Source organism: Poecilia reticulata, linkage group LG4, assembly GCF_000633615.1.
Source record: "Poecilia reticulata strain Guanapo linkage group LG4, Guppy_female_1.0+MT, whole genome shotgun sequence".
Classification (NCBI taxonomy): domain Eukaryota; kingdom Metazoa; phylum Chordata; class Actinopteri; order Cyprinodontiformes; family Poeciliidae; genus Poecilia; species Poecilia reticulata.
This window is the reverse complement of record NC_024334.1, coordinates 23,392,531-23,413,936: the sequence shown is the minus strand read 5'-3', so window position 1 is coordinate 23,413,936 and position 21,406 is coordinate 23,392,531. Positions and strand designations below refer to the sequence as shown.

The 21,406-nt window shown below is 43.4% G+C and overlaps 1 protein-coding gene across 1 annotated transcript in view; it reads left to right on the top strand.

The window, feature by feature from the left end:
* zbtb7a (zinc finger and BTB domain containing 7a) overlaps positions 1 to 21,406 on the top strand; it is a 29,250-nt gene continuing 7,844 nt past the window's right edge. Inside the window, exons 1-3 of the mRNA XM_008407133.2 lie at positions 1 to 213; positions 15,727 to 16,290; positions 18,143 to 19,020. Of these exons, the coding sequence (XP_008405355.1) occupies positions 193 to 213; positions 15,727 to 16,290; positions 18,143 to 19,020 (1,463 nt within the window). The 5' untranslated portion in view covers positions 1 to 192. The remainder of the gene's footprint in view (positions 214 to 15,726; positions 16,291 to 18,142; positions 19,021 to 21,406) is intronic.

Here is a 21,406-nt window from a genome sequence, read left to right as displayed (position 1 = left end):
TGAAAATATAACTTTTAATTTCTACCAAACCAAAAAATATATAGTATGTCTGGATAGCCAGTAGGTATGTGAGCGTGCTTAATCTCCGACCATTAGCGCGTAACCACAGCGACAGAATGTTCCCAAGAACTAGCTAACTTTGAAAAAAGCTTTTGGTTAATTTTGGAGACATAACAAGCGTGCAGGGTGATAATGGTGCTGGTTTTTGAAACGGTAAGTGTTCCCTTTTTATTTCCCAGTATTTCTTTTTTTTTATTTATTTGGTATAAACACAACTGCATTTCCACCTTCAATGAGCTTTTATTTATATGACCGTGCCAGGCTTAATATTTGCGTTTGAAAAGCCTGGACTTGCAAAGAGCGCTATAGTTTTCAGTGAAAACTACGAACAAGACTGGCTACGAACACTGTCTCTCTGGTTTGGGTGGTTGTATTTAACGATGATAAACTACATAAAGAAGCTATAGAGAAACCTAGAACCTTACCAAGGAACTCTTAACGAAACCTGGAAATTACTGATAACACATTTTCTCAAGTGGAATCCAGTAAAGTTAGCATTAATTATGGCGTTAATAGCTACGAAAATCTTTCACTTGATTTATCTTGTGTGTTCTCTGATTTGGGCAAAGAAATGTCTTCCAGACCCAGTGCCGAAATTCTGAGCTGTAAAAATGAGCGTTGTTAGAAAATAAGTGTTTCCTAAGGGTTCACAATCTCAGTCACACAGTCTCAGGCGTAACATTATGACCACTGTGTCAGCAGAACTGCACAACACTCATCTTTCCATTACATCACCTTTGACTTTAGTAAAAGATGAAAATAAGGCAAAATATATATTTTTTTATTCCAGAAATGTCGATCTACTGAAAAGCATGTCAAAGTGCTACTATACAGTATAGTCAATACTTGGTTAAGGCTTAATTGTGTTCAGTGGCATGTAAGTGATCAGCCCTGTGGACCTGCTGAGGTATTTTAGAGCCCCAGGTTGCATTATTAGTATACTTCAGCTTGTCTGCATTATTAGCTCGGCTTTTTAGCTTCCCTCATGCTCATCTTGACAAACCCCAGTTCAGGTCAGGACAATTTCCTGGACAACCATGCACAGTTCCGGTATGATGGTCAGTAAACCAGTTTTGGTACTTTTGGCAGTGTGAGCAGGCACTAGGTCCAGCTGCGACATTTTTTCAGCATCTTCACAAAGGGAGTGAAGGGTGACGTGCTCTAAAATATCCTGGTAGACAGCTGGGCTGATTTTGGGACTTGATAAAACACACCAACACCAGCAGGTGTTATGGTTCCACACATCATCACTGACTGTAGAAACCTCACTGTAGACCCCGAGCAATTTGGATCCTGTGCCTCTTCTCTTATCCAGCAGACAAGCTACTGGAAGTCAAGTTACTGAAGAGGTGGAAGCCGTTTTTGATACACAGAGCATCACATTTTGTTTCGCATATGGGTGCATGTCTGCAGGTCATCCCTGACAGCTGTAGTCTCTTTCACTGTAGGATAAAACACCCTGCAACTGAAAAGGTTCAGGAATAGTTGGAGTGAGTTTGAGGTGTTGATTTGGCCTTCAAAATTCCAAGATCTCAACCCAGTTGGCCATCTGTGGGATGAGTTGGGCAAACAAGTCCTAATAAATCCGTTAAAAAGTCTTGCCTCGTAACCTAAAGGCCTTAAGGATTTGCTGCCACAGCATTGAGATGCCAGATTTCACAGCCCACCTTCAGGGCTCTGGTAGAGTCCATTTCACAACGGGTCGGGGCTGTTTTGGCAGCAAGAGGGGGATCAAAATATTCACCAGGGGGGCCATAATGTTACACTTAATCATTGCATTGTTTTACTTAACTTTATTAACTTCTTTGTTGTGAGTTCTTATGGCAATCTGCTTTCTCAGAAATAACAAATGGCGTCATTCACACAGTAATGAGAAAGGCAGATCAGACGTGTGGTGTCTGGGAGTGAAGTGGACCACCCTATGCTGGTCTGAACGACAAAATTGCCTTAAAACTGTCTGCCCCCACTCCTCCTGCTTCCCCTCCCTTTTCCTCTCGCTCACACATGCTCAATCATTGCAGGGACAGTGCTCTACAGTGCCCTCTAGGCAGACAACGTGTCACTGCAGCTGTGCAAAGGCACGCAAACGTAAGAAATGTTGACACCATAAAGCCGCTGGAGTTCCTAGAGTGCAGCATCATATAGTCTGCAAACTATCTTGCTAAGTCATTTTATAGCACATGTAGATGTTTGTTTTGATTATTTGTAATGTGCAGAAGTTGGGATTGATGTCAGATGTACACAAGACAACACTGAAATTACTGAGGGGTTTAGAATGTCCGACAAAAACAAAAATATAGAAACTATGTTTTTAGTGATGCTGCATCAACATTATATATCAAATATATCGCTGCCTTTTCAAACACACAGGACAAACATTTTACATTCATCATATATAGGGCCTCGAATCAGAAAATACTCTTGCACAGTTCTTCTTTGCTGCTTGTGAGTGTTGGTTTCTTTTGTTGCTGCTGTTTATAAATCCATGACCTGCCGCATTAAATGAGTTTTGCTCATTAATGCCAGAAAGTGTTTGCTTTATTAGGTTTTTACTTGTGCTGTCTCGACTTGTCAATGTAATTGATGACATCGACTTTGAGCATCTGTGGACATCGATATGAAGTGGACACATCTTTTTAATGAGTTCATCTTTTAGAATTTAGCTTTGTTTCTCCTGTGTGTTTGGCACCAGTCATTAGCCGACCGAGTCTGACCTCCAGTTTCAAAACAAGTATGGCAGATAAACCCGCCAGCTTCGCTGTCAAATGAGCCAGGCTACAATTGTTTTTTTGTTTTTTTTTAAGTGTTGAAAGGCTGAAGTAACAAAATCATGAAAGTATTTATAGTTTAGTGATGACAATCAGAGGTTTGAATGTGCTGTAGGATTTCATTGGCAACATAAGCATTGACGATTAGGCATGATGATGAGGTAGGTGAGGAGACAACGCAGATGAGCCACTGTGATTATTTGACTAAACACTAAATGATCCGTATGACGTTAGATTCTTAATTAAGTCTTTATCAAAAACATTTTACACAAGAGTCAGTCCAAACAAACAGTATTATCAACATTAACCCTGTGTTTGTGTTAATGTGCAGACATTATGCAGTCAAAAAAATCAAATTTCTGCTTTAGTCAGAGTTAACTGAATAGACGACGTGGATTTTTAAACGACTAAAATTGAAGCCAGACAAGCTCAGACATGATAAATACAATTAATAAGTGCAATAATTTATGAGTGAGATGAAACTATTATAGATTTCATTAGAATTAAAGAATAAGGTGTATTAAAATGTAAAAAAAAATCAAAAAGTCTTTTTGTTTTTTTTCAGCTCAATTTCATTGTATATTATACTAAAACATAAGTGCTTCATTTGATTTAATTTTGATGTGTTGCACTTAAGATTTATGATTTTTACTTTAATTACTGGAAAACATGTATTAACATTTTACTTTGCAGTATGCAATAAATATTTTGTGGTGAAAGGAAATTAACTGTTCAGATGAGTCAATGAAATAATGAAAAAAAAAAGAATGGCAATAATTGTTAGAGGCAACCTAACAACAACAAAAAGTCTTCCTGATCGCACATAAAAGTAAACAAAGAAACCGATCTCTACCTAAGTGAAGAAAACTCATTTGATAACTTATTGCTGACCTAAGCACTTGCTATAATTTAAACTGACCTTCCCCTGTAATGCCAGGTATGCATAATTGTGCTCAGGTGAGTTGTAAAATGGTATTTATAGCAAATCTAATAAGTTTGTTCAGGACGATATTAGCCTAATTACATATTTTTTCATATGTAATCTAGTTAAATCGTAATTACTTTTGTAATCTGATCACATAGAACAGATTATACATAATCAGTTACCTCCCAGCAGTGGCTCTGATGCAACTCAACATCTTCCTCTCCAACCCACTGCATGGCACAATGGCTGGCTCGCGCCCATCGAGTGGGTGTGCTGGTGGGCATTTTGGAAGTGGCGCAATGTGAAGTGCGTGCACACATGGGAATTCAGATCTCACAGCAGCGAGTGGGGAAGATCTCAGCTTAGGAGCAGTCCTCACCTGCTGGAGCTTTGCAGGTAACGTGAACAGAGGGTGTGTATCGAGGGGGCTGCTGGCAGCCCCTGCCGTGTGTGCTGGAATGTGCCAAGACTTGCTTTTGGGGTGGGACAGCATGACCTCAGGCAATAGGATGGGTGGGTGCGACTTGCATAGAAAAGGAAAGGAGTAGCGAGGGATGAGGCGGGTGAGAATAGACAAGAGTTAACAACTCAGCTTTAACCCTGGAGACAATCCACAAACGCCGGTTTGTAGCCAATGACAGCCATAAAGAATGCAGTGGGCAGGCAGGGGTTAATAATTTGCGTTGTCTCCGGTTCAGTTTATGATTTGACAACTGTCTGCTTTTCAGTACTAAGAGATTTCCACCTTACTTTCATCTTGACAGGAGGAGGAGGGGGCTGAGGACGCCGAGGGATGCTGTGTCTTTAAGAGAGAGAGTGTGTGTGTGAATGTGTGTGAGAGAAAGAGAGAGAAAAGGGAGGGACCTCTTTGCCCTCCAGAAACCAGGAAGGGAATTGAGTTGATCTGCCGCTGCTTGGTTAGCGCATACGGGGGCTTTAAGCTGCGCGACAGTGAGAGGGAGATAGAGAGCTCCGAAGAGGAGGAGAGGAGAGGGCCGAGCTAACCCACAACAAGCACCACCACGGCCATCACAGGTGAGCTGAAGGCGACCTGTCATCCCTTCCTCTGCCTGCCCTGGGCCTGTCGAACTCAGGGGGTTGGTAGCAGGGAGAGGAGAGAGGAAGGACTGAGGGAGGGGGGCCAGAAAGGAGAGCAGGGTGGGGGGGGTTGGCCGGAGAGAGGAGGTGGGTCGCAGCAGCGGTCTCTAGTCAAGGTTCCTCTTTTTTTTATTTATTTATTTATTTATTTTTTTTATTTCTCTTAAATATGTCCTATATAGAGCTACTTGCCTCTGGGGGAATTTTGTGATAAAGTTTATAGGATGTGATCAAAACATTAACTTTTCAGGCAGGTGGAAGCACTTAGAGGAGGAGGAGGCAGCAGAGGAGGAGGAGGAGGAGGAGGGAGGGAGGCGACTGAGCCGAGAGAAGGAGGAAGCAAAAAAAATAATAATGATACTGGAAAGGCTACAAGCAGTGACAGCAACTTTTCGGGACATTACAGGGCGAGACACTCATTGCAGGGTGTGCTGTGTGTGCAGAGCATGTCTGGGTGGCATTAGGTTGTTTAGAGGAGGGGTAAGTCAATTTAGGTCAGGAGTTTCAAGTGAGTCTGAACCGTCCCAAGAGCGCAGAGCTGATGAAAGAGCGCACGGCCGATGTTTCAGTGCTGCCCCTGACAGTCTGAGCTGAAATCTGTTTTGTTTTTTTTCCTCCCACAGCGCCCTATCCTTGTTTGATGGTGCTCTGTACTTTAATACCTGGCAGGCTGCTAGCAGCATACTGTAGTGTATAATTCAGCCCTGGGTTGCTTACGTTAGAGAAGGCTTGGAGATAGTGGGGGTGGTGAGGGCAGAGAGGGAAGCTGGGACTCGTAGTCCGCAGCGGGGGCTGTGGAAACCAGGTGACATTGGGTTTTGGCCTCTATATCCCAGAGTGCCTTGCCCTCGGCCATGAAGGAAAGGGAACAGCCGTCAGCCTATCCCTGCGAGGAGGTGTGGCGAGTTAGCCGCTGCAAAGCCAATGAGGCGAGGGGATGCAGGAGCGGAGTTGTGGGCTGAAAATAGAGGGTGGTGGTGGATGGGATGGGGGCGGGTAGGTGTCTGTGTGGGATCAGGCAAGGGCTTGCCTGTATGACTAGGGCCACTCACAAGTTTCCTGCCTGGTAATGCTCTAGCCCTGCCCAGAGACACAGGCAGCAGAACTGGCCGGCAAAGCAGGGGAAGGCAGAGAGGTCCCAAGAAACATTTTCTGCCTATTCGGTAAGCACTGCGAAGACATCCTCACACACACACACATGGTGTCTTTGGGCTGGGAATTAGAGGAGAGGGGAAGCAAGTAAGGGAAAGTAAATACCAGAGTGTCTTGATAGAGTTCAGAGTTCTTGACCCACTTGAAGGCAGAGTAGGGGTTGGCAAACGGGTCAGGTGCCGCATTGACTATCTGCTGAAGTTTGCTTTATTGCCTTCGGATGTTTTATCCTACATGTGTTGTTTTGAATCTCTCAAGTTGTGGTTAATTAGGTAGAGTAGCTGCTAATATTAGCAGAGTGAGAAGATGAAGATATTTGCACATCCTGTACTGCTGCTGCTGCTGCTGCTTCTTCTTCTTCGGGGGCTTTCAGAGTAATTCTACAGAAACCGCCCCATCAGATACTTTGCTGAGCTGTGGCCGACAGCTTCTGTGGCACAGGTGTTGAGTAATAGTTTTAGAAACTTAACTAAGTGACATCTCGTCTTAATGAGGCGGAGAATAGGTGACACAGTTTGTGACGGCTGAATCCCCTCTCCCTGACGCGGAAGGCTGCCGTGGCTGAGTCTGTGCAATATTAAAACAAAACGTAAGCTCCGGCAACTTTGTGTAACCGTCCCCAAAGAGCTTAAGCGTCCGTCGATTGATTTCAGCCGTTCACAGCTACTCAATCTTATGACGTCCCTTCTCTCTTTACCGCTCAACTACCCCATCCTCACCAGCATCTTGTTAAGACCAGATTGTAATCTGTCCTGCCGCCATGTAAGGCTTTCTTTTTTAAACCAGTGGTTTAAAAACTTCACAGCAGCCCCGACTGTCTTCCTCGATAACCAGATGCTTTTTTTTTTTTCTTTTTGGCTTTGCATACTTGTTAAACCCGTTTTTACAAATGTGCGGGCATGGAGAGGGTAAATGACGAGCACAGTACACCCATTTTATGGGAAAGTCTTTCATAATGCTGCTGTAAATTAAGCTGATCACTTCTTCTTGTTCAGCCTAAGGTAAAATAAAAAAATTAAAAAACTTGATTAGTTATTGTAAATGCTGCCTTTTGAATGTTCTCTGCCCTATGGATGAAGAGCATGGTTATTTCTAGTGAATTCCAGCAAGAGGTTAAACTAGGACGCCATATGTGTTTGTATGTGTGAGCGCGCGTGCACGTGTGTGTGCATGCGCGTCTGTGTTACCAACAATAGACTCCAGAGGAATTGCAGGGGACTTCAGTGACTGTGGGCAGGTCCAAGACACCACCCATCAATTTGGCGGTGAGGCTGAATACAGTTTGATATTCCTGTATGTTTGTGCCTGCACCACGATGGCCCAAAACTAGCAGGTTCAGGCAGACCGAGAGGACAGGTTGTGTGATGTCTCCGTGGCAGTTTGAGGCTTTATTTCAGAGTAAAAAGTTGGCAGTATACAGTGGGATACATGTAGCTGTCATATTGTTTGTGTAAAGGTTTATCTATGTGTCAAAATGGCTCATACAGAAGATAGAGTTTTATAAGGACTGTTTCCTGTGCCGCTTCTTTTTTTTCTTTTTTTAACATAAATACATTTACAAAGGCTTACATATTTACAGTTGGAGTTGTTTCATTTGCCTCTTCCTTAGTGAATGCAGCTTCACTTCCCCCCCTCCATGATGTTTGGTTCCCCTGGTCAGCTGCTTAATATACCACAGCTTCCAGCCTGGCTAGACAGACAGACCACTCTCTGTTGTTTTTCTGTTGTTATGCTGAAGACCAGGGGCAGTAAAGGGGCTTCTTCTGTTCTCTTCTGGGACATTTATTGTGCAGAGTTTAACACACAACCTGATCAAATTAAGAGCAAGAGAGTGTGGCTCGGGATGTTTTTCAAGAAGAAGGGGAAGGCTTCACTTACATTATCGCAGTGTTCAAGTTAAGCCTTTGTATTGATGAATTATAAAATACATCGAGTCAGAGGAGATGGACCTGTTTACAAAACTGACAGGAAAATCCCAAACATTTATTGATAATAGATACAGGCCAAGCGACTAGAGGGATGTGTGACCGGTCCGACACCGTCTGCTTGCCGATGTAGTTACTTGGTTTACAGTGAAACAAGAGAAAGACGATGTGTGGGTTGCATTAAAGTATGGCGAGACACAGGGAGGCGGGTGGGTCCGCACAGCTTTGCCTCCTCAGCAGTGGAAAGGGGAAGTGGGTGATGTGGTGGATACTATGCAGTGCACAGTCTGAGACAGAGATGGAGCAATGATGAGATGAGAGCAACAGATGAGAGGAGAAGAAGGAGGCGGGGCCAGGGTGGTTGTGGGGGGGCAAAGGGGTCAGACAGTACGGACAGGGAGACAGAGCAAGAGGAGAGCTGGTCATCTGATAACAGAGCGGGTTCTGTTACACGCCTGCCACAGACTCACAGGAAGTCCTCCTTCCCTGTCAGGCTGAGCATGCGCAGCGCGGTGCAGCCACTGTTCGCTGCTTGACCGGTTAACCTGCTGGACATGAGCTTTCTGTGACACCACCAAGTTGTCAACTTGTTAACTTATTAAACAAGATGGTAAGAAAATGGGGGAAAACTGTAATATCTGATGACTTGTGTAATTGTAAAGCAATTGCAATTGCATATTACATATGCATAATAGGTGCGAATGCCATTTCATGACGTCTTAGCGTGTAAAGCTGCATGGAAAGCATGACATACTGCTTAATAATAATATTAATTCTGAGTTTCTCAGATGAGGTAGCTTTCAAGGTTTATGGATGGATGTAGGTTACAACCCATTTTGCATCTTCATTTGATATAAATCCAGTTTAGTTGTTGATTAGGTGGAATCTGAGTGCTTGCCAAGAGGGGCCAAGACCAAAGCGGACTTTGCGTTCCTACAACTTCAGTCTCAAAAAGCCCGAGTGGTTTGTTTAAATGCAGTTTTATGAACCTTTAAGATGTTGTAACGTTTGTGTTGAGTGGTTTTATACACAGAAGCTGATGATTATTTACATGGAGAATGGAGGTCGGAGGCAGAACACCACCCATAATCTTCCTGTGTAAAACATTTACTGAACACGTTAGATGTAAAGTGTTTCCAGTCAGAGTAGTTGTCTGATATAAAAGTGGTGTAAAATGCAAAAAAGTTATAACAGTTTAACCCAATGCTTTGTACACCAGTGATTTGTACACTGCTTTACTTGTGTGCTCAACGTTTCACAAGAAACATCATCAGTGCTGCACCACCACCTCCAGCTTCCATGTCCTCCATAAATAATCATGTGCTTCTTTGTGAAAAACTGTTGAATTCAAACAAGTTGCTTTGGTTCCTCTTGGGCTACAATACTTATTTATACTAAACAAAGATGCCACTTAAATGATCTCCTGCTGGTAATATTTTAACTGCTTATTATCCCTCACCAGACCCTTGTATGAAAAAAACGAAAGTATATGTTAAAGTACCTTAAACTGAATTACTACGGCTTTGTCTTCTTTAAATGCAAAGGAAAATTGAGAGAAAAAAACCCCAATCTTTTAGTTTTCTATGTTAAAAAGTTTGTTGCTTTAATAAGAGGGTTTGAAAGTAATTTTCAACTACCCTGCGTGACACCTGTGCAGTTGCCCAACCGCCCCCACTCCCCTGTCCTCAGGGTGGTTACCTTTTCTTTTACTGTAGCAGGTTATACCAGGTCCAACAGTAATTCATCCCAAGTTTATCATTGACATCTGAGCTAGATTCCTGGGCCTCCATTTGCTCTCAAGTTATGAGCGAGCTTGTGAGTTTAACGCCCTGTCTCGCCCACCAGCTTCTCACTGGCTCCGTGTTTTGGCAGCGCTTCCTGGTTAGCTTCTAGTGAAAGCTGCCAGACCTCGACCAGCCCATGCAACTTTAGGTTTTATCAGTCACTAGCCTACTTCCTGCTTTGCTCCCAGCACGGCCAGTGAGGTTTCCTTCCACTTTGGCCAACAATGAGTCACTGAGCAGTGGCAGTTACTCAAAATCCACTTTCCCTAACCCCCCGAAGCCCTATCATGTTCGTTTGTCCACTTGGTTCAGAGTGGAGCCTTCTAGATCTGAGTGAGAAGATCCTGTTGTACAAATGTGCAGAACTTGTGAATTATTTTCATTATCTGAAACTCAACGTATGTCAAGGCTTGAAAGGGTTACGCTTTGAAATCTGCAATTTTTTAAATCATAAATTTCTCACATTTTAATCAGATGCAAATGTGCCAGAGTGGTGAGTTTTGTCAGCGTGAAGCACAGAGCATTACAACTCATGTGTCTCCCCTCCCCCACATGTTGCTGCAGCTTGTCGAAAGAAAGTTATTATTGTAAATTTATCCTGTTGCTTACAATACAGACATATTCAGCAGCTCACAAATATTTCTGGTTTCGGACTGTCATAGTGGTGAAACTAAATGCTGAGAATCACACTCTTTACGTTTGAAAACGATAGCTGGCAAGCTTTCAGAAGCATGTATTGTAAGTGACCCAAATAACTCACAAGCTCGACTTGTTACACTTTGAGTATTACTCTTTTAAGAGCAGAGCAACAAAGAGGTAGAATATGTTTGTCCAAAGGGTAAAACTTTTGCAAATCAGTCATAGTTTAGTCTAAATTGTTGCCTAAGTTTATGTATCAAACTGAAATGAACAAGAAATAAGTATTATAGATAACATCATGATGAGGGAAGCATGTTATTTTAGTGTCAGTAGCAAAAGTTTTTGCTTTTCTGTTTTAAATTAGGTCAGTCATATCCTGCTATTCATTTTTGTTATGAATTTGTAATGACTCTATTAGTGTTGTGTTTTTACCCAATCGTTTCATGCCATGAGAATATCCTACCGGAACGTGCCTATTTCACTAGTTCTCTTGTATGTTTCTGTATTTTTGAAGCGTGCAAATTTGTATTAGCCAACAGCCAAATTTTAAACTCTCAAATTTAAGGAAATAGAAAGTTTAACGGAGACAGGAGAGAGATCATTTGCATTTCAGACAAGGCAGTGTTTTTAAGGGGGCTACCGATTTGGTTGTTGTGCATTTTTAAAATGACTCTGTAGTCTATGTCTTCCCTTATCTGAGAAACATCTGGGGTTGCGCACGGTTAACAGTTTGTTCGCTAGTATCTAGGAATGACTGGTATGTGTCTGCCAAAGTCAGAGAAACTTTCAGGGTGGAAATTTTTGAGACGCTCTACAACACGATCCATGTCAGCCTAAATAAGAACCATTCCTGCTAACTCCCGTCACACCTTGATATCAGGCAGGCGTCTGTCTAAGACAGTGACAAGCAAATTGACTCCCAACTGTCTCTGTGCAGATGTTGACACATGCCATGTTCGGTCAACTGGAGAAAGAACCCCCCCCCCGCCCCCCAGTAAAAACAGAAACTCCTCTTACAAAACACCGTTGTACAGATACATGGGAGGGGGCGAAGGGATGTTGCGGATGAGTTGAATGAGGTGAGGGTGGAGATGGGATGGGTCGACTCTGCGCGTTGAGACGGTGGTTTGACTTGCAAAGCAGGCCTGGGAGCTCATGGCCTGAGCGCCAAAGAAAGGGGCCCTTCCCTGAGGGTGGAACACGGCGTACACGGACAGCTGCGGTGCCGCTTTGTGCTAGATTGCCGGCCTTGTCACCCACAGGCATGAATTAGTGATAAGGAATGTTTCAAGCCATGAGGAGGTGTCAGGATCAGGTTTGTGGCTCCATGTTTCCTCTTTCTCGGTGTTCTGTGCAGGTTTATTCAGGGACAGGTTGCTTCTGCATGCAGAGCAGTCCCTCTGCGCTTCGTTGGCGCTGAATCAAGTTTTGTGTTGGTGCGCATGTTCGTGCAAGTGTGTGTGTTTTATCTCCTCCTCGAGCTCAACGTCTTTACCTCACAAAGCCATGACCCAGGGTCAACTGTGGATGTATGGGGGATACAGTAGCCTCATTCGCAGGCTTGCAGCAAAGCCCGGTTCAGTGCAGGTGCTTTAGAGAAAAGCAGGTTGACTCGGCTGTGGACGGGGCTCACAGAGATCCGTTTCTACCTGCGAAGGACACGACCGGTAGCCATGTGGATGCCCTTTCTCTCGCTTTTCCTTCCCTTCTCTCTCTGCTCTCTTTGCCTCCCGTGTCATTTCTCTGTGTCTCTCTTCTCTCCCTTAACATATTCAGATGACGGATGGGGTAATAAAATTTGCTTTTGCCATGGCTGACAGATTGTTTTCAGTGGAGCTCTGTTAAAGTCTCTGGCAGTGTTCTCAGACCCTATGTGGTCAGACGCCCTCAAAAAAACAGGATTTAAGAGATCCATAGAGAAAGCGTGTTGCCAATAGGCCAGAGCCATTATGACATTCTCATGGTACGATAACCTTGATTTAAAACACCCCAGTTTCACCCCAGTTTCACTGTATCAAGGAGTTAATGCAGAATGTTTAAATAAAAATGTTCTGAAAACCAAAAGGCAATAACTATTCCTACTGCTGTCAAAATAATAGTTTATATAACAGGTTTAATAATTTAATGTTTGATACTTTGATTTAGCTACTTTTTAAGTAAATATGTGTTTTCTGAAGAAAATGAACCTTTTTTAGTTATTTGCTTAGGGGTGGTTGATGTGGGTATAAAATATTATATTTCATGGTGTTTCTTAAGTAGCGTATTGTATTCGTTTTAGCTTTAAATCCATATTACTCCATTTGCTCATAGCCCAACAAAAGTAAAACTACTAATACTACACATTGTCAAATACATTGAGTAGTGCAGATAAACTGTATATACTGTAACTATTGCATTCAGCCATACTTTAACGAGGAACGTGTGTTTAATGACGCTCTCTTGAAACCAATAGTAGAAAAGAAACTTGTACAGGAATGGTAGCAATCACAATTATGACAATTAACACCATTAATTAGAGTTAATTGTTGACCCAGCATTACAACTACATCTGTTTCTTGATTTTTTTCATATCGTATTGATAAACATTTTGATAATTTCCCATTCCTTGTTCTGGTCTTTGGTTTCTGGAGTAACACCGGAATATCAAATTGTTTTTAGGGCCACTTATAGCTAAACTCCGTTCAACCAGAGAAAACTCCACCTACTCCGACTATCTTTGGCATATCATTAAAAGGGCTTTAAACTGTAGGAACTATATGACATAATAGTTCAGTGGATTGGAAACCAAATGTTGGTTTACCTGGATGCTGGAATTCAACCCACTCCTTGGAGCCAGTTGGCGTCTTACTGGGTAATCACGCTTCACAAACCAGTGCAAGCATCATTATCTTGATCATTTGGACTTGATGCTTTTTATCTAAATGTGCATTATAACATTTGGCTGAATCGACCACTCTTTTACCCATTTAGCCTTTGATGAGAGGGTGAAAGAAACCTCTTAATCTCTTACGGGTTCCTCGGCACAGAGGGATGGATAAATTTATCCACGACCTATCTGCGCATCACAGGTGTGGACACAGATAGGTATTTCTTAAGAAAGGATAAAACAAAAGCGTAGCAGAGGAGAGGAAAGGACAGAGCCAAAGAAAGAAGGTGAACTCTATTAAAAGAGGAGGGGCAGCCAGGTTAGGCAGGTTTGGGAGTGGGGTGTAGCAAACAAACATACCAGCAGGATTGATCGGAAGGAATCTTGTAATTTGAAGCCTGTAGAGAGCAACGCATTTAATGCAACCACCGCCCAGCCTTGCCCCCCTACTGGGTCTGCCTGGCAGATGGTGAAGAGGAGGTGAAGGGGGGTGGTGGGAGGGGAGGTGGATGTCCTGTGTGTGCTTGTATAATGTGTGTGATTTCCGTGTGTTATTGATGTTACTGTATTCACTCGTGTGACTGAGAAATCGAGGATGGCCCGCTCTGCCGAAACCCCTCCAACACCCACCCCGCCCCTCCGCCTAAGCTTCAGTCGATCATTTTAATTCCCACCCCACACACGCACACAAACACACGTGAGCGAGGGGACAGGCCTTTTCCGAAACTTGGCACGCAGCGCAGGGTGGGGTAACTAGCTCAGACCGGATTGACAACCTCCCTTTAATGCCGTTCCTTTGCAACTTGTCGTACGTTCTCTTCTTCCTCCTGTGGAGTTTTTTTTTTCCACAGGGTCTGCCCTCGCAGCCTACTCCACATCCCTCTCCTCTCCCTTCTTGTTCCTCCGCTTCCCTCGCTTTCCTTCCTCGCTCTCAACTGTCACAGAGTTTGCCTAGGCTGCACAGCCCAGCTCCCAGCATGCACTCTGATCCCCTCAGCCCTCTGCTTATCTGTCCTCCACGACCTCTTGCTTGATTTCTTGCACGGGTGCGTGCACATACCCGTGGATGTATTCATATATACAAGGAAACAGGCACCCTGGCCACCTGCACGCTTGAAATACATAAATATCTTTTTTGATTCTCCCACTCATTGTATTTATGCAGAGAAAACTGCTGACCAACATAATTCAGCTCTGGTGACGGCAATTTATTCACTACAGGAAACCAATGTCTTGCACATAGCTGTTTGTTTTGCCATCAGTCTGTAACTACACCTGTTTTTTAGTTATTTTTATTTTTATTTTTTTCTTACCGGTCTCAAAATACATTGGGAGCTGTTATGAGGAACAAGACACCGTCTCAACGCTGCATGGGACGAAATGTGAAATTTTCACACTGAAGTCCAAATTCGAATCAGATGGAGACGAGAGTTTAACTTCAGCAGACTTCAAGAGTTAGATAGACTTCACAGGTTAAAAATACCCCAAACAAATAAACAAATTTAAAAGTATGACTTTTAATGCTTGTAAACTTTGGGGAGGGGTGGATGTGTTGTTATAAGAAAATAACATTTTGAATAACTTGTAGCGATGCACACAAAATTAAAAATCTCAATAAAAATATTTTGGGAAAAACTTGTAGCGATGCACCAGTCAATCGCTTGATCGTAATTAGCAGATACAATTTTTAAAAAATTATTTGTTTTTTTCTATTAAAAAGTATCAAGGCTAAAAACATCTTTGGTCTAAAAAACATTAACAGCAGTGACTTTGCTGCATTTTGTCTGAGTTAAAGAAATCAAATCTTGTAAAGTTTATGTTGAAATCAAACCAATGGCCTGCAGCACTGTTATCCTGTTTTGGTTGTTGTAGCCACAGGCAGCCTGATTGCTACATCTCTAATTAATACATTTGCTTATTTTTTATTTCAGTTACACCATATTCAAGGTTCTAAGAAAATAATAGGCAAAAAACATATAAAAAGAACAGATTTTTTGACTGAAAGGATAAACATGTAGGTATTTGGTTCAACCACAGACCCGCAAAAGAAGTATCTGTTTAAATTTGCTTTTGTTGAAATTTGTGAAACAAACCTTTACTTTGAAAAGGTGCTATCTAAATAAAGTTACTTACTTACTTCCAAACCACTTCAGTCTAAGTTTTCTCACGGTCAGTGTATGGTGAGAAATCATACAGGTAAGATTTTACCTGTATGTTAAATTACATAGAGATGAGAGAGGAGAATCCCAAGTAGTGTGCGATCAGATATAAGAATCGTTTTCACTTTTTAAATACTTGGAAGCTTTTTGTGCAGTGGTGTACAGTTGGCATGTGCAAATTGTGCATCGATTTGATTCACTTTCCTTGATCCTAAATTTTATAGCATGTTAAAAATGTGTTGCTGCGGCTAGTGCTTATGTTGCAGATTTCTGTCTCAGTCAATCAATATTCCTCTCACTTTTCTGTCCACGAAAGAAACTAATCAGTGATCTGTGTCTTCTGCTTTCAGATAGGCAGACAGACAGACGGCAGGACGGATACACGGGTGGGGGCTGTGCTCGGCGGCTCGGCGGCAGGCTGGTGGAAGATGTCGTCAGGGGCCGGTGGGAGAGGAGGAAGGCGGCTCCGGGGTATAACAAGCACTGCGGGCGGGGGGAGACGAGGAGGAGCGGGGGAGGCGGAGGAGGGTCCCGTGGGGATCCCTTTCCCCGAACACAGCGCGGACGTCCTGGGCAGCCTGAACAAGCAGCGGCTCAGTGGGCTCCTTTGCGACGTGCTCTTAGTCACCCAGGACCGGGAGTTTCCGGCCCACCGCTCCGTCCTCGCGTCCTGCAGCTCTTACTTCCACAAGCTCTTCACTTCAGGGGCCGCCGCCGACCAGCAGAACATCTACAACATCGACTTTGTGGCAGCAGAGGCTCTGGGAGCTTTGCTGGACTTTGCCTACACGGCGACGTTGACGGTCAGTCACAGCAGCGTGGCTGACATCCTTGCTGCTGCTCGCCTCCTGGAAATCTCTCCCGTCCAGGACGTCTGTACTCACCTGCTGGACACCAAAGTGCTCTCCCCGCCGGTGAGGCATCGCCATAACACAGAAACAAAGCTTGTGCATTCACCGTCAGAAGCTGACATGTTTCAGTGCCTTCAAAAACCAGTCAATGTTTTCCTCATTTCTGCAATTTTATGTGATTGATTAAGACAAAGGCGAGCTACTAATACTACACATTACAGATACTCTGTGACAGAGCATCTGTAAACAGGAATTTCCAATTCTTGGTGTAGAATCAATTGGACTTAAATCTGGGCTTTGACTGGACCATTTTAACGTGAATTTGCTATTGTAGCTATAGCTTCATATTTTGGGTTTTTGTCCTGCTGGCAGAATGTCTGAAGATAATTTGTTTCACTGGAGGGCATCAGACTTAAGAAGACTGAATACAAGTGCATAATTAGACTATTTTAAAGTAACGTAAGTGTTTCCTCCCACTTCACAATGCACTACTACTTTCTGTTGATCACTCAGATAAAATCAAAGACATTTTATGAAAGTTCTTGGTCATAGCATGACAGAATGTAAAAGTAAAGAGGCGTGAATAGTTTTGGAAGCCATTGCGCGTTTATTTTCTCTAGTTCATTCATATCAGAAATGGTGCATACAGTCATCATGCCATCCACCTCAGTAAACAGCATAACTAGACTTACATCATGGCCTGTATCAGTGCCTCTCACTATGCCTAACACACTCCCACAGCTTGGAGTTAGTTTAACACTTACTCATGCTGAGCCAACAGTATTTGTGGTAGAACAGCATGCTCCTTCACAGACTACAGACACAGCACCTCACAGCCGGGCAACATCTTCAGCTGCAGCAGTGATGTGCTCTGTCGTAATGTGTAATACCATAATAATAAGTTCAGATTATTGTGGGCCGCAACATCATGCAGGACATGCTGAAGTTGGTTGTTGGTCAGATATTTGCTTTATAAAGTCTCGATTTATGCAGATTTCAGTCAGTTCAGATTGTTCTCGGAGATATGTAGTTTTCAACCGTCAAAGTATTTCTTTCTAGCTTCTTGCTTATTTTACCAATAATTTTAAAAAGGAGCAAAGGTGGTGTAGAGCAGTGTGGGAAAGATCAGTTTCTATCAAACCAGGTTTTGCTTTTTTAAAATAAAGACAAAAATAAATGAGGAGGTTGATGTCTCAGTAGTTTAGCTTCTTTCTTTTTTTATCAGCAATTAGTGAGGTTTGAGAGGTTAACAATAGCAAATGTAAACAGCAGACTGTTTGTGTATTACTTAGAAAACCTAGATCATTATTTTAACTTCTGGATTTGAACCTCCAGCCATCAAAGCACCTGCTTTCTGATTTTCCAGTCAGTCAACATTCCTCAGTTGAAAGTTGAAGTTCTTTTAAAGAACTTTCTTCGAACACCTGTCTGATAAGAAAAAGAGCCAACTTTGAGTCCTCCTCTCTCAGCGACAACTTTCACACTAAAGAGTTTTTAGCGTTACCTGGTAGTCCTTTGGTATGGTGCATTCACTGGTTAAAAAAGGATGAGATTTTTGAGTATCTGAGCAGTATGTCTCTGGTCAGCCAGTCAAGTTGAAAATTGCCTAATTTCTCTGGGCATCTCAAGATTTTTGTCCTGGTAGCAGCTTTTAGCATCACTGTTGTTCCCTCACTGACTTTGTTTTTCTGTCTATTATTTCTTGCATTTCATAAAAAGCTGAAATATTGTGCAAGATGTAAAAGTTTTCATTTTGGCCTGTCTACCTTAGCCAACCCTACTAAGCTAAGTTGCTATAATTTTTAGGAGACAAAAGTGTCTTCTGAGCTCTCCAGCTGTGTTTACAGTTAGCTCTCACCGGTGCTCTTGCAAATTTTCCCTTCACTGGCTTTTGTTTCCTTCCCTGTTTCCACAGGCGGGCAGTGAGCGAAGAGATGAAGACGAAGAGGGGAAATGCAGAGGAGTCAAGGAGCAGGGGAACCGAATTCGGGCCAGGGAGTACCTGGAGTACTTCCAGAGAGGGGCGCACTGGAGCAGCAGCTGCAGCACGCCAGAGCTCAGGGAACTGCCCACACACCTGCACTTTAACCATGGTAACGGGAGCATCCCCAGCAACGGGGCTCCTGCGGGCCCCGGTGAGTACTACTCCCCGCTGGCCCTAGCCTTGTCACAGCCCCAAGCGCAAGAACCTGAGGAGGAAGACGAGGATGAAGAGGAAGATGAAGACAGGGAAGCAGTTCAGGGCAACGGAGTGAACCCGGGGTCGTCCTACTACCCTCCCTCGCAGAACGGCCACTTCTACCTCCCCCCTGAGTCTCGGCAGGAGGCGGAGGTGGAGGACAGCTGCCGGGAGGCAATGGCGAGGGATAGAGGCTCGGCCAGCGCCCTCCTGCAACAAATGATGGACTCCATCGAGAGGCAGAAGAAGCGTGCGGACGGGGAGGAGCAGGGAGATGGGGACGATCCTGACATGGAATTTTACTTGAATTATTTCAGCAGCACGCAGCACGAAGACGCAGCTTCCGCATCGCTCGTGCACGGCGTGCCGCCGTCGCTGTGGATGTCACGAGGCAGCGCGGGCCAACACATGGCGGGAGGAGAGAGGGCGGTGGAGGAGAGAGGGAACGGCACCGGAGGAGGTGGAGGAGAAAGAAAGATGCGCTCTAAGGCCTTCCAGAAGTGCCCCATATGCTCGAAGGTCATTCAAGGTGCAGGCAAGCTACCCCGCCATATCAGAACGCACACGGGAGAGAAACCCTATGAATGCGCCATCTGCAAAGTGCGCTTTACCAGGTAAGCCCATTTAATGAAGGGACTACCTCATGTCACATGTGCTAATAGTCTTGGACAAACGGCCCAGCGGAGGGAAACACCACAAAGCCAAGAGCTGGAGAATTAGCGCTAACCACCTTAGCTTTGCATTAGGCAGTGCAGTCTGTGTCCAAATGTTTACCGTGATCGTGGATTGGCAGGATACTAAACAGATTTCCTCCCAATGTCCCCATGCTGTGAGGGAGGGGAGTTATAAAGGTCAGCTTTATGGTGGCAGCCTTCATGGCAAAGTCCTGGAATTTTAGCATAGGGGTCCTATAAAAGAAGGCTGTGCCATCAATGTGTTATCTTGTGAAAAGGGGCCATAAAGGACTGTATTCTGATACAGGGGTGGGGGGTTGCAGGCACCGGATAGTGCTCTGGCTCCAGTACAGTAATGTGAACTTTTGATCTGCTGTTATGCTTCTTATTGCCCGCTGCAGAGTATTTACACAACCCCCTCCCCTCGCTCTCTATCACTCCTTCACCTCTCAAATAAAACCTGCTACGTGTCCCTTAGAAAACAGATAGTCGTGGCTTATCTACAGGAGGGGACATATGTGCGAAGGGTTTTCATGTCAGGAAGGCTTGCCTTTTCCATGAAATGATTACTTTAATGAATCAATTAGCTGGCCTTTAGTGAAAATAGACGCTGCTGTCTGAAAATATCCAAAACCCCTCTGAGCACGAGGAAGACCATTCTTAATTTATCCTCCAGCTAAATTTGACCACCAGTGGAAAGGGGCGGCATTGTAATCTTAATCCTGTTTGATCAGGGTTAAGGGTTTGCCTTGCTCTGTAATAAATCACTCCTATCCTTTAAATAATTTACCTCTGTCAGTGGCTACTTTGCTCCAATGCTGTGGCCTGCATGTGTGTGCTCTGATATGTGTGTCTTTTCCTCGTCACCCTCGTTTGTTAAAGTTTTGATGTTTGGCTCACAGATCTGCAAAGGTTGCAGTGGGCTTACTCGTTTGGTTGTATGACAGCTGATATACTAACTTAAATGACATTTGCACTGTGTATGTAGGCATGCTCATTTGGAGCTTTTGCTAGCAGCTCTTATTTGAGTAGAAGCTCTAAGTGTAGGAAGGTTAGACGATTTAAGTGCTTGGGAGCTAGAGGGAGACAGCAACGGCTAAAGGGGGGAATGAAGGACAAGAGTCAGATGAAGGCCAAGGCAGCCTGATAAGTCAAAGGAGCAGCAAAGTAAAATATGTTTCGAAATGTTATTAGATTACGTTGAATCTGCAGAAGTAGAGATGCACTGATAAAAATACTGCGACTGATTTTAAATCCGAGGTTTGACAAGCCAAAAACAGTTTTTGTTCATTTTAGCTTCTGTTTATTATAAAAAGACATCACACTTTACACCTGTTGACATTACATGTTTACATGAGAAGAAACGTGCAACTTTATGTGCGAGGCAGCAGTTTCTGTAAAACAAGGTTTTGCTAACATTTTAAGACAAAACCATTAATAATGGGGCTGACGTTCAAAACTATGTTTAACATCTTCCATTAGCGTTTAGCGCAGAACTATAAACAGCTTTCTGCGTGTGTGTGAACCGTATAGAAAATATTAATCACGTTGAATCTGAAATTTGTGAAATGTCGCTAACATTTGCAAATCCAGCATGTTCCCCGACTGGTGGGTTTCAAACACAAAAGGATAAAACAGAGCAGCTTCACTTCTATTCAGCCTTCCTGTTATCTGCTAAATGTTTCACTCTCTTGCAGCCTGAAGGAAATGCAGATGTCTGGTTTAGAGTTGCACAATATGCCACTTAGAAATAGTTATTGTAATATCTTAAAAACAAAGGACTGGTTGGATACAGTCTTTGGTAGGATTGTTCTTCATGTGCCATGCATGGATACACTTCATGCCAGAAATAGATTTAGCCTGTTGGATAAACTTTTAGTGCTCTTAATGCCCACGCTTGTTTGTTTTAGGTGGCTGAAATGCTGAAGCTGACAGATTGATGGAAGAACAGGGTCAGGAGAACGTGGTTCATTTATATTGTCATTGCAATATTAAGCAATTTTTGTTAGCATCGTGTAGCTCAGAGAAAATGCAGTTTACGTTTTAAAGTTTTTTTTCTTTATTCAGTTTTCAGTCAGGAAAGCAGTAGAGAAAGACAGAAGGAAGATAAAAAGCTAATAAATCTGACTTTGAATGTTCCTTGCTTGTTCACATCTTCCACAGTTTAAAGGGAGATTGTTGTCAGCATCATCTGGTACCTCTTAGGTAAGGTGCTACGGTGGCTTCACTGATGGGGAAAAAAAGAGAGGATTTTTGCTTACCTGACTGTGCTGTTAAGTTATAAAATGTCATATTACAGGTTGGTTGGAATCAAAAATATAGCTTT